Source organism: Phocoena phocoena, chromosome 3 (genome assembly GCF_963924675.1).
Source record: "Phocoena phocoena chromosome 3, mPhoPho1.1, whole genome shotgun sequence".
In the NCBI taxonomy this organism is placed as follows: Eukaryota; Metazoa; Chordata; class Mammalia; order Artiodactyla; family Phocoenidae; genus Phocoena; species Phocoena phocoena.
Genome location: NC_089221.1, coordinates 22,292,600 through 22,306,535, shown reverse-complemented (window position 1 = coordinate 22,306,535; position 13,936 = coordinate 22,292,600). Strand labels below are relative to the sequence as shown.

Below are 13,936 nucleotides of genomic sequence, written 5' to 3'. Positions count from 1 at the left end.
GAACTGTAGGACTTAAGGAAGCAACTTATGTGAATGGTTTGTTAAATCTCAATTTTATGTTTCTGCTGATTTAAAATTTTTATAACTTTAATAATAATAATATAGTAATAAATAGCCTATGTATTTACTAGCTAATACTTCATTTACCTATGACTACCAAAATGTAAAATGCATTACTAAGTGTGAATCAATCTTAATGTGTATACTATTATATTGAATTACTCCTTATAAATGTGTAAGGCAAAAAATATTTCCTAATTTATTTGTTATACCCATGAAGCAATAATTGGGAAAGTTATTTAACCAGAATTACTGGGACTATTAAGAGAGGTGGTTATTAAATTTTGAAATTGTCTTCCATTTTTATGTCTGCTATATTATACTAATTTTTCTTATTTTATTTAACTTCAGAATTTAGATTATGAAAACAAAATGCTGTACACTTTAAAAGTGGATGCAAGTAACATTCACCCTGATCCACGATTCCTGTACCTGGGACCTTTCAAAGACACAGCTGTGGTCAAAATATCTGTGGAAGATATGGATGAGCCTCCTGTGTTCAGTAAAATTTTTTACTTGATAGAAGTAGATGAAGATGTAAAGGAAGGCAGCATCATTGGACAGGTTACAGCATATGACCCAGATGCCATAAACAATTTAATAAAGTAAGTATTTTGAGAAAACTTAAGTTTGAAGAAAAATGATAACCTCACTATTTATAAGCTGTGTGAAAAAAAAATGTACCATGTATGATCAAGTACAGTAATACAACCAAACACTTCCATAGCACAGACTTTTAGCTGGGCAGTCTTCTAAGTGCTCTGGATATATTATTTCATTTGACTCTTATCACATATTACAAGGTAGCTCCGGTTATTATATCTTTTGTAAATGATAAGACTAAGGTACCGAACATTTAAATAACTTGCCAAATAATTAGTCACTGGCAAAGCTGGGTTTGAGGTTCAGGCTGTCTGGCTCCAGTGTCCATGATTCTAATCCCTTAGTTATTGATGTAATTCTTGTCTCATTGCCCTTCTTTGATAAATCATAGTTCGAATAATAAGATATCTAAACAAATACATTTGAAAAGAAGTTCTTCTAGAAAAGCTTAAGAGATACCTTGAAAACTGATGAAAAACATCTTTTGAAAATAGTCCCTAGGCACAGTTTACATCAAAATTTTTGAGAAGCAAAATATCAATTATATTCCATTAATAAAACAGAGAATTGGTAAAATGAGTGATATTTGAGAACAGTAAAACTATTAAAAATTGGTATACTGCAGAATAGTGTAATACTTTCCCAAAATTTGAATATTGTATTAACCATTTAAAAGTTTTCAAATATGCCAGAAACTATGCTTAAGGAGAATATAAATATAGTTGTGACATAAATGGATGAATAGGATGGGTGGATGAAGATGGGTAGGTATGTTGATGAAGACAAAAGAGACAGACAAATAATATATTGTCTGTTAATGTGTGTGGCTAGTAAAATACCTAAAATTATGCTTTGTTTAAAATTTAATTTTTTATCCAACAAGGACCAACTGTATAGCATATGGAACTGTACTAAATATCTTGTAATAACCTGTAATGGAAGGGAATGTAAAAAAAATAATATATATATTTATATATAACTGAATCATTTTGCTGTATACCTAAAACTAACACAATATTGTAGTAAATAAACTATATTTCAATAAATTTTTTGATCAAATTTAATTTTTAATTAAGGAAAATAAATGGTTAAATATTTATTGGGAATGCCCAGATTTCCTGGAATTCATGTCATACCATCACATAGAAAATCAGTGAGCACAATACTAAGTATATAAGTATTAAATTTAGTTTAAGATGTAATAACTATTCATGTTAATTTACAAAGCAACGTTTGTTGAACTAAATATGCCCTAATTTATATTTAATTTGTTGGTCAATTAATATATTTTTAAAATAAAGAAAGTTTGTGAAATTTTAATCTGTAGTTAGTACTCAGAGTTTAACTTGAAATATTTGGTTAGTTTTAGGTTAATTAGAATAGAATTGACTTAACTTTCTCTTTTAAATAAATGTTCAGGTTTAAATTATATATTTTGTATATTGTTAATTAATTTAAAAACATGACTTATAACGATACCAATGCATAAAAGATTATTTTACTGACACTTTTGTATCAGCATACATGAAATGGATTAATTTAAAATTTTCATATTATATAAAACAAAACTCCTAAAATGAAAGGAATAAGTAATCTAGTTTTCCAGTGGTCTACACATATGTTCCAGCATTTTTATATCCAAAATGTTTGTTTATTTTTTACTGAAATTGAGTGTGGCTGATTGGTTTTGGCAACTCTTATATGTGCATTTTTTGTGTGTTCTTTGCAATACTGCAATAGAAATAAATCACCACTTATATTAAAAACGGATAAGGGAATGTCCATACCAATAGCTATAAATGCTCAGTAAGTATCTGTTCTTGATAGATTTTGCAATTTTCAAAAAATAGTAGTCAATGTCTTTTCTACTTCAATTGTGGCACCAGATTCATGACATGAGACAAATATTTTGCCTATCCTTTCCTCTATAAAATAATTATTATCATTTATTGAGCCCTTGCTATGAGCTGGAGACTATCCAAAGAGCTTTATATTTATTAGATCATTTAAACCTCATCACAACATTATAAGGTGAGTATAACTGTTACCACCTACATTTTTTAAAAGTTTTATTTTATATTGGAGCAAAGTTGATTAACGATGTGTTAGTTTCAGTTGCACAGCAAAGTGATTCAGTTAGACATATTTATGTATCTATTATTTTTTCAAATTCTTTTCCCATTTTGGTTATTACAGAACACTCAGCCAAGTTTCCTGTGCTGTACAGTAGGTCCTTATTGATTATCTAATTTTAAATACAGTAGTCAGGCTCACAGACTTAGAGAACGAACTTATGGCTAAACAGGGGGGAAGCGGGAGGAGGAGGGATAGATTGGCAGTTTGGAATTGACACGTACACCTACATTTTAAAAAAACATAAATTGAGATGCAAAGAGTTTAAGGAACTTTACTAAGGACACTGAACAAATAATTAGCAGACTGAGGTTTAAACTACTGATGATCTGAATGCACAGCCAATATATCTTTAGCAGATATATTTTGCTTTCTTATTGACCAAATTATTAATTAGAGATAATTAATATTGTTTCACATTCATAAACTGCTTTGACCGACCTCAGTGGTACAAAGCAAAGCCTCAAGGACAAAATTATACAAAAAGCAAAATATGGCTTTTGTCCCTCAGAATTTGGTCTAGTTTTTCATCATTTTTTCCATTTCCCACAATAGGCAATTTCTTTTTTTTCCGTCCAGCTTTATTGAGATATAATTGACATATAGCACTGTAAAAGTTTAAGGTGTACAGCATAACGATTTGATGTGCATACATCATGAAATGATTAATGCAATAAGTTTAGTGGGCATCTATCATCTCATATAGATACAAAGTTAAAGAAACAGAATTTTTTTTCCTTCTGAAGAGAACACTTAGGATTTACTCTTTAACAACACCTATATATAACACACAACAGTGTTAATTATATTTATCATGTTGTGTATTGTATCAATATCACTAGTACTTATATATAACTGAAAATTTGTACCTTTTGGCTGCCTTCATCCAATTCTCCCTCCACCTAGCCCCACCTCTGGTAACCACAAATATGATCTTTATGAGTTTGTTTTTGAAGTATAATTTTCTTACAACACTATGTTTTTTCCTGTTGAGCAACATAGTAATTCAAAATGTCTATACATTTCAAAATGATCACCATGGTAAGTCTAGCTACCATCTGCCACCTTACAAAGGTATTACATAGTTATTAACTATATTCCCTATACATTTCATACCTATGGCTCATTTATTTGCCAAGTAGAAGTTTGTACCTCTTAATCTCCCTCACCTACTTCTTTCCTCCCCTATACCTTCCCCTCTGGAAATTATCTGTTCTCTGTATCTGTAACTGTTTCTGTTTTGTTATGTTTGATCATTTGTTTTGCTTTTTACATTTCACATACAAGCAAAATCATACAGTATGTGTCTTTCTCTGTCTGACTTATTTTATTTACTCTAGATCCATCCATGCTGTCACAAATGGCATAATTTCATTCTTTTGATGGCTAAGTAATATTCCATTGTGTATATATGCATATATACCACATCCTCTTTATCCATTCATTTATCGCTGGGAACTTAGGTTGCTTCCATATCTTGGATATTGTAAATAATGCTGCAATAAACGTAGGGGTGCATATATCTTTTTTAATGAGTGTTTTCTTTTTCTTTGGATAAATATCCAGGTGGAATTGCTGGATCATATGGTAGTTTGGTTTTAATAGTTTTGATGAATCTCCACACTGTTTCCCATATTGGCTGCACCAATTTATATTCCCACCAACAGTGCATGAGAGTTCCCTTTTGTACACATCCGGTCAGCCTTTGTTGTTTTTTGATAATAGCATTATGACAGTTGCGAGGTGATATCTCACTGTGGTTTTGATTTGCATTTCCCTGATGATGAGTGATGTTGAGCATCTTTTCATGTGCCTATTCACCATCTACATGTCTTTGAAAACACGTCTATTCAGAACCTCTGCCCATCTTTTAAACAGGTTGTTTGGTTTTTGTATATTTTGGCTATTAACCACTTACTGGATCTATTTTGGCTATTAACCACTTACTGGATCTATCATTTGCAGATATCTTCTTCCATTCAGTAGGCAGCCATTTCATTTTGTTGATTGTTTCTTTCACTGGTCAAAAACTTTAGTTTGATTAAGTCCCATTTATTTATTTTTGCTTTTGTTTCCCTTGCTTGAATAGATATATCCAAAAAATATTACTAAGACCAATGTCAAAGAGCTTATTGCCCATGTTTTCTTTTAGAACTTTTATGGTTGCAGTTCTTACATTTAAGTTTTTAATACATTTTGAATTTATTTTTATGCATGGTGTGTAAAAGGAGTCCAGTTTGATTCTTCTACATGTATCTGTCCAGTTTTCCCACAACCACTCATTGAAGAGATTATCTTTTCTCCATTGTATATTTTTGCCTCCTTTGTGGTAGATTAATTGCCCATGTAAGTGCAGGTTCACTTCTGGGCTCTCTATTCTGTTTCAATGATTTATGTGCCTGTTTTTGTACAAGTACCATACTGTTTTGATTACTGTAGCTTTGTAGTATAGTTTGAAATCAGAGCTCATGATACCTCCAGCTTTGTTCTTCTTTCTCAAGATTGTTTTGGCTATTCAGGGTCTTTCATGTTTCATACAAATTTTAGAATATTTCTTCTAGCTCTGTGAGAAATCACTTTGGTATTTTTATAGAGATTGTATTGATTCTGTAGGTTGCCTTAGGGAATCTGGATATTTTATATACATTATACACAGAACTGATTCTTATAATCCATGAACATGGTATATCTTTCCATCTGTTTGTGTATTCTTCAATTTCTTTCATCAGTGTTGCATAGTTTAGCAAGTACAGGTCCTTAACCTCTTTAGATTTATTCCTATTTTATTCTTTTTGATGTGATTGTAAATGGTATTGTCTTCTTAATTTCTCTTTCTGATAGTTCATTTTTAGTGTCTAGAAATATAACAGATTTCTGTATATTAGCAATAATTTTGTATCTTCCAACTTTACCAAATTATTGATGAGTTCTAGTATTTTTTTGGTGGCATCTTTAGGATTTTCTAAGTGTAGTATCATGTCATCTGCAAACAGTGACAGTTTTTATTCTTCCTTTCTAATTTGGATGACTTTTATTCTTTTTCTTGTCTGACTGCTGTGGCTAGGACTTCCAAAACTATGTTGAATAAAAGTGGTGAAAGTGTGTATCCAGGTCTTGTTACTGATTTTAGAGAAACTCTTTCAGCTTTTCAACACTATGATTTTAGCTGTGGGCTTGTAATATATGGCCTTCATTATGTTGAGGTATATTCCATCTAAACCCACTTTGTGGAGAGTTTTTTTCTTATATAAATGAATGTTGAATTTTGTCAAAAGCTTTTTCTGCATCTATTGAAAGATCATATGATTTTTATTCTTCAATTTGTTAATGTGGTATATCACATTGATTTGCAAATACTGAACCATCCTTTCTTCCCTGGGATAAACCCCCATTTGATCATGGGGTATGAACCTTTTAATGTATTGTTGAATTCATTTTGCTAACATTTTGTTATGGATTCGTGCATCTTCATCAGTGGTATAGGCTTGTAATTTTTTTGTGTTATCTTCATCTGGTTTTGGTATCAGGATGATGCTGACCTCTTATCCTTTTTAATTTTTTGGAATATAGTTTGAGAGATTGGTGTTAACTCTTCTATAAATGTTTGGTAGCATTCATCTGAGAAAATATCTGGTCCTGGATTTTTGTTTGTTGGGATTTTTTTTTTAATTACTGATTCAATTTTATTACTGGTAATAAAATAATTTTCTATTTCTTCCTGGTTCAATCTTGGGAGGTTGCACATTTCTAAGAATTTGTTCATTTCTTCTAGGTTGTCCATTTTCTTGGTGTATAATTGTTCATAATAATCTCTTATGATCCTTTGTATTTCTGTGGTGTAGGTTGTAACTTCTCCTTTTTCATTTCTGATTTTGTTAATTTGGGCCCTCTCTCTTTCTTCTTAAAGAGTCTGGCTAAAAGTTTATCAATTTTGTTTATCTTTACCAAGAACCAGCTCCTAGTTTTATTGATCTTTCCTATTGTGGTTTCTTTTTTTTTTGGTCTCTATTTCATTTATTTCTGCTCTTATCTTTATAACTGCTTTCCTTCTACTAACTTTGGATTTTATTTTTTCTTCTTTTCCTATTTCCTTTAGATGTAAAGTTAGGTTGTTTCTTTGAGGTTTTTCTTGTTTCCTGAGATAGGCTTTTCTTGCTATAAACCTCCCTCTTAGACCTGTTTTTGCTGTATCCCAAAGGTTTTGGGTCATTATGTTTTTTTCACTTAGTCCATTTACATTTAAAGTAACTGTTGAGAGGTAAGTACCTATTGCCATTTTGTTAATTGTTTAGGGGTGGTTTTATAGTTCTTTTTTGTTCCTTTCTTCTTCGTTTTCTCTTCTCCTTTTTGATTTGATGGCTGCCTTTAGTGTTTTGCTTGGATTCCTTTCTCATTTGCATGTATGTATCTGCTATAGATGCTTGAGTGGTATCAGGATGATGCTGGCCTCTTGGTATGAGTTTGCAATTATTCATTCTTCTTTAAATTTTTGGAATAATTTGAGAAGGATAGGTAATAACTCTTCTATAAATGTTTGGTAGAATTCATCTGTGAAGACATCTGGTCCTGAACTTTTGTTTGTTGAGAGTTACCGTGAGGTTGTTACCATGAGGTTTATATATAGCCATCCATATATATATGATTATTTTAAGTTTCAGATCTCTTAAACTCAAACTTTAACAACCCTGCATTTTTTACTCCCCAGCCCCACTCCACATTTACTGTTTTGACATCATATTTTACATCCTTTTGTTTTGTGTATCCCTTAATTATTTATTATATATATAGATGATTTTACCACTTTGGTCTTTTAACCTTCCTACTAGTTTCATACATCATTGATTTACCACCTTTACTGTATACTTATCTTTACAAAAGAGATTTTTCCTTTTGTAATTTTCTATTTCTAGTTCTGCTTTTCTTTTCTACTCAGAGAAATCCTTTTTCTTTAAATTTGGTTTGGTGGTGCTGAACTCTTTAGTTTTGGCTTGCCTGTAAAACTTTTGATATCTCCATCAAATCTGAAACCTTGCCCGGGTGAGTATTATTGCTTGTAGGTTTTTCCCTTTTCATCACTTTAAATATACTGTGTCACTCCCTTCTGGCATGTATAGTAACTGCTGAAAAGCTGACTGATAGCCTTATGGGAATTCCCTTGTACATAATTTGTGGCTTTTTCCTTGCTGCTTTTAATATTCTCTCTTTATCTTTAATTTTTGTAATTTAGTTACAATATATCTTGGTGTGGTCCTCTTTGGGTTGATCCTGTTTTGGACTCTGCTTCTTAGCCTGAATGCCTGTTCCCTTTCTCAGGTTAGGGAAGTTTTCTGCTATAATGTCTTCAAATATGTTCTCTGCCCCTTTCTCTCTCTTCTCCTGGACCCCAAAATGTGAATCTTAGTATGCTTAATGTTGTACTAGAGGTCTCTTAAGTTGTCCTTTATTTTATTTTTTTTTTCTTTTTGTTGTTCAGCTTCAGTGATTTCCACTACTCTGTCTTCTTCTAGCTTGCTGATCTGCTCTTCTGTATCATCTAATCTGTTGATTCATTCTGGTCTATTTTTTATTTCAGTTATTGTATTCCTCATGTATTTTGGTTCTTCTTTATATTTTCTTAACTCTTTGTTAAAATATTCTAACTTGTCACTTTGTTCATCCAATCTTCTCCCAAGTTCTTTGAACATTTTTATGATCATTACCTTGAACTCTTTATTGTGTTGATTGCTTCTCTCCACTTCACTTACTCCTTCTTGTGGGGTATTATCTTGTTCCTTCATTTGGAACATATTGCTCTGTCACCTCATTTTGCCTAATTTGCTGTTTTTATTTCTATGTATTTGGTAGGTTGGTTACATTTCCTGACCCTGGAAGTGACCTTTTGTAGTAGATGTCCCATGTGCCCCAGCAGTGCACTCCCCTCTAGTCACCAGAGCTATATCCTCTAGGGGTGCCCTCATGTGGCCTGCATGGTTCTTCTGTTGAGGCAGATTGAGTATTGCAGATGGTCTGGTAGGAGTGGCTGGTCCCAGGTCTAGTTGGTTACCAGGCTCTGCCTTGTGTGGAGGCTGCAGGCTACTGGGTCTCAAGGGGCAGGGTGACATGGTAGCTGGCTCTGGGGCCCCAGATATCCTGGGGCTATTACTGGCCCACAGGTGGGCAGAGTTGGTGACTGGGGTGATTGTGGGGCCAGGGATCCTGAATTTCATGTCAGCCTGTTGTTGGACAGAGTGAGGTCCCAGGGGATCCCTGGACTGGTGTCTGCCCACAAGTGGGTGATGTTGGGTACTGTGGCTAGTTCTGGGCACTAGTGGCAGAGCTGGGTCTTGGAGTCTCTGGTTTCAGGGACCAGGGGCTCCAGAGTTGGTGCCAGCCTTCTGTGGGGTAGGGATGGGGCCCAGGGGGTCCTAGGGCTTGTGCCTGCCCACTGGCTGATGAGGCTGGTCCCAGGGCAAGTGCCAGCCCACTGGTGGGTGAAGCATGTTAGTACACCTATTAAAATATCCCCAAAATCATCCCCCAAAGTTTCCTAATTCCCCTTTGTAATACTTCCCTCACATACATCCTGGAACCAAACCCTGTTCCCAGGCAAACAATGAACTACTTTATGGCAATACAGATTAAATTTGATTGGATTTTCTTGACTTTATACAAATGAAATCATACAGTATTTATTCTCTTCTGTCCAACTTCTTTCATTTAGCGTAACTATCTTGAGATTTTCCATATTGTTGTGTGCATTAATAGTTTAATTTTCTAATTGCTGAATAGTATTCCAAAGTGTGGAAATACCACAATTTGCTTATCTGTTCATTGCTTATCTGTACTTATTCATTGATATTTTGAGTTGTTGCAAATACTTGGATATTATAATACATTTATACACATTTGTATATAAGTACACATACAAATATTTGTGTATCAGTATTTGTATAGTTACATGCATTCACTTTTCTAGAGTAAATATCTAGGAGGGTTATGATTGGAACATGTGGTGGTTATATGTCTAACTTTTAAAATGGTTATACAATTTTAAATTCCTATCAGCATGTGTGATGGTTCCAATTTCTCTACATCCTCACCAACCCTTGGTACTGTCAACTATTTTAATTTTAGCCATTCTAATAGATGTATAATAATATCTCCATTACCTTTATGGCTAATGATGTTGAGCTTTTTTTTCATGTTTATATGTCACCAATATATGTTTTTTGATGAAGTGTCTATTCAAAATTTGCCTAAATTTTACTGGGTTATGTCTTTGTTATTGATTTGAAGACACACACACACACACACACAAACACAAACACACACAAACACACACACACTGGATACAAGTCCTTTATCAGATATATGATTTGCATATATATTCTCCCCAAGTCAGTGGATTGTATATCCATTTCCTTAAAGTGACTTTCAAAAAGCAAAAATTCTCAATTTTAATAAAATCCAGTTTATTAACTTTTAAATTTATGGATGAAGCTTTTAGTGTCTTATATAGAAAGCATCTGCCTAATTTCAAAATTCTCATTCTATTTTTTTTTTATGTAGGAGATTTATTGCTTTTAGTCATATTTATATCTATGATTCATTTTAAGTTAATTTTTATATGGTGTGAGTTATGAATCAAAGTTTTTTTTTATATATGGTTAGTTTACATTGGAAATGCAATGTTTCCTGCACCATTGGTTGAAAAGACTATACTTTTCACTGAATAAACTTTGTACATTTGTTAAAGCTCAATTGTTTACATAAGTATGAAACTAACTCTGGACTCTCTCTTCTATTCCAATTATATATTTATCTATGTTTACAAAAATGGCACACTGTTGTATAGCTTTATAAAAAAATACTGTAAATTAGGTAGTATTCGTCATTTAACTTTTTTTTTTTCTACCTGAAGTTGCTTGGTAATTCTAGGCCCTTTACATTTTCATATATCAACTGCTATAAAAGAGTCTCCTGAAATTTTCATTGGGATTGTGTTGAGTCCATTGATCAATGTAGGCAGAATAACTTAATGATATTGAATATATTAATCTATATACAATGTGCATTTCTCCACTCATGGAGGGTTTTTTCAGCCATGTTTTGTGGTTTTATGTCTACATATCAAGAACATATTTTATATTTTTTGTTGCTTTATTGCACTGGCAAGAACGTCCAGGACAATGCTAAATAGAAGTGATAAGAAGAGAAGTCCTTTCCTTCCTCCTTGTCTTATGAAGAAATTAGTTTTTCATTATTAAGTATGATGCTTTTGTATTTAAAATATGTTCCTTATAGAATCATATAGCTGTGTTTTGCTTTATTGCACAGTGTAACATTCTGTTCCTTTTAATTGTGATGTTCAGACCATGTATATTTAATGTGACTATTGATACTATTAGGTTTAATTAATCATCTTGCTATTTGTTTTCTTATTGCTCAATCTTTGTTTCATCTTATTTTCTGCTTTCTTTGGATTAATACTGTATTTTATTTTGCATTACTTTTTATTTCTTTTTTTTATGTTATCACTCATTTCTTTTTTTTTTTTTTGCTGGGTATAGAATTTTAGATTGAGGGTAGTTTTTTTTTTTTTTTCTAGCTCTATAGTAAAGATTTTTCACTGCCTTTATGTTTATTTTTTCTCTTTGTAACTTAGTTGTTCCTTAGGATGCATTTAAATTTTGTCACTGGTTTTAAGCAATTTGATTACGATGTGATTTTCTATAACATGCTTCATATATTTTGTACTTGAAGTTTATTAAGCTTCTTGGATCTGTGAGTTTATGAGTTTTCTCAAACTTGGAAAACTTTTCAACCACTCTTTCTTCAATAATTTTACCCTACCCTCCTCTCTTTTAGATCATTTAATTATGTCAGGTGTCTTGAAAGTGCAACACAGCTCACTGGTGCTCTAATTTTTAATCCCCCCACCTTAATCATTTAAAATATTTCCCATTCATCTTCAAGTTTACTATTTTTTTTCTTGCAATATCTAACCTGCTTTAATTCCATCAGAGTATAATTTTCAACTCACAGACTGTAGCTTCTCCTCTAGAAGTTCTATGGAAGATATATATCTATATCTATCTATTTATCTATCTATATCTGTATTATTTCCTTAACCTTTCCTCTAGTTAAATATAGAGAATGCATTTTAAATAACTTTTAAAATACCACTGTCAGCTAATTCTGTCAACCGTGTCATTTCTGGGTTAGTTTCTTTTTTTTTTTGGTGGTACGTGGGCCTCTCACTGTTGTGGTCTCTCCCGTTGCGGAGCACAGGCTCCGGACGCTCAGGCCCAGCGGCCATGGCTCACGGGCACAGCCGCTCCGCGGCACGTGGGATCTTCCCGGACCAGGGCATGAACCCCTGTCCCCTGCATCGGCAGGCGGACTCTCAACCACTGCGCCACCAGGGAAGCCCTGGGTTAGTTTCAATTGACAGATTTTTCTTTGCAGTCACATTTCCCATTTTTGCTTGCCTGTGATTTTTGATTGCCTGACAAATATTGTGTTTATGCTGTGTTAACTGTGTGATAGCTTTTCATTTCTATAAATACTATTGATCTGTGTTCAGATGTGTGGCTAAGTTACTTGAAACAGCTTAAACCTTTTGGCCCTTGCTTTAGCGGCCCTTTGTCTAGATCTAATTTTGCCCCATAAATCAAGTAAGACATTTCTGAAATTCTACCAAAGCCCCATGAGTTATGAGTTTTCTACTTTGGCTGATGGGAATTATTATTTCCAGACACAAGCCAGTTCAATTGTGCTCCCTCTGGCCCTTATAATTGGTTACACCTATGGCTTCATTTTATCTGCTCTCATGCATGCTCTGATTAGCACTCAGCTGAATAGTTGAGCAGGATCCTCTTAATATTTCTGTGGCTCTCTCTCTGTGAAGTCCTCTGCCCAGCAAATTCTACCCACCTTGGTCTCCCTGGACTCTCAGCATTATCTCCTGAATTCAAGGGATTGACAGGCTCCATCTGGGCTCCCACTTCCTGCATTATTGTTTAGAAACCCTCCCAGGCAGCAGCCAGTTTTGAGGATCACATCATTTCTTCCTCTTTTCTAAGGAATTACCCTCTCTGTCTCCTGGTATCCAATGCTTCAAAAATAATTGTTTCATATATTTTTTTTATTTGGATTTTAGTGGGTTTTGGCAGGGTGTGTGTGCGTGTGGTAAATCCAGCCCCTGTCATTTTATATTTGAAGAGGACATTCAAAATATCATTTGAACATGTTTTTGATAATATAATTGTAGCCATTCATTTTAGAAAAAATGGATTGCATAGGTAATTTTGTAGCAAATAAGACATCTATAATTCTCCCCTCAGTAGATACTCCAGTGCTATTTATTCTACTTCCATCAAGTACTTCATCTTTTAAACAGTTTGTCAATCTATTTTTTTAATTAAGTAGAGCTTATATAATATATATGGGTTTATGTATTTTACTAATTGTGAATATTTGCTAATGTCATTACAGTTCTTGATAAACTTCTATTGTATAGATAACATACTATCATGTAGGTAATGCATCACTGATGAAAATTTAGATTGTCTGGAGATATATATCTGACAATTTCCTCATGATACAATTTTAGGAGAAAAATTTCTTGATCAGAGACTGATAGTAAAACTTGCAACCTTGCTTTATGGTATATAAAAGTGGCTAATACCTTTTTAAGTCCATAGCTCTTCCAGAAATATTTACTTTTTATAGGGTACTCAAGTCTTGAAAAAACAATGAACAGTAGTTTTACCTGTAAAATCTCAAGAATTATGACACAGGGAAGAAAAATATTTGGAGAACAAATGAATCTGAAATTATGTTCCTAAAATTATACTGTCAGGTCTGACAAAATATAAGGCCATGCCTGAAAATATAACATTAGACTGATTCCTGTTAGCATAAAAATGTATGCAAAAAAAAAAGCTTCAGATATTCAATTATAGTGTGAAAAACAGCAATAATTCAACAAGGAGACAACATTATAATATTTAACTCTTTCGTTTGCTCTGATAGCATTTAGAAGGATGACTGATCCCCAGAGCAGAAATAGGCTATGATAAACATCATGGAACATTTTCCAGGGAAAGTTTGGGAAGTAATTCTCACCCACCAGTAAATCTGTTCAACAAACATATTT

General features: G+C 33.1%; 1 protein-coding gene across 2 annotated transcripts in view; it reads left to right on the top strand.

Moving 5' to 3' along the window:
- CDH9 (cadherin 9) overlaps positions 1–13,936 on the top strand; it is a 78,114-nt gene that overhangs the window by 50,458 nt on the left and 13,720 nt on the right. For both annotated transcript variants that reach the window (XM_065874104.1, XM_065874105.1), the window contains one exon: positions 412–665. In XM_065874104.1, coding sequence (XP_065730176.1) covers positions 412–665 — 254 coding nt within the window. The remainder of the gene's footprint in view (positions 1–411; positions 666–13,936) is intronic.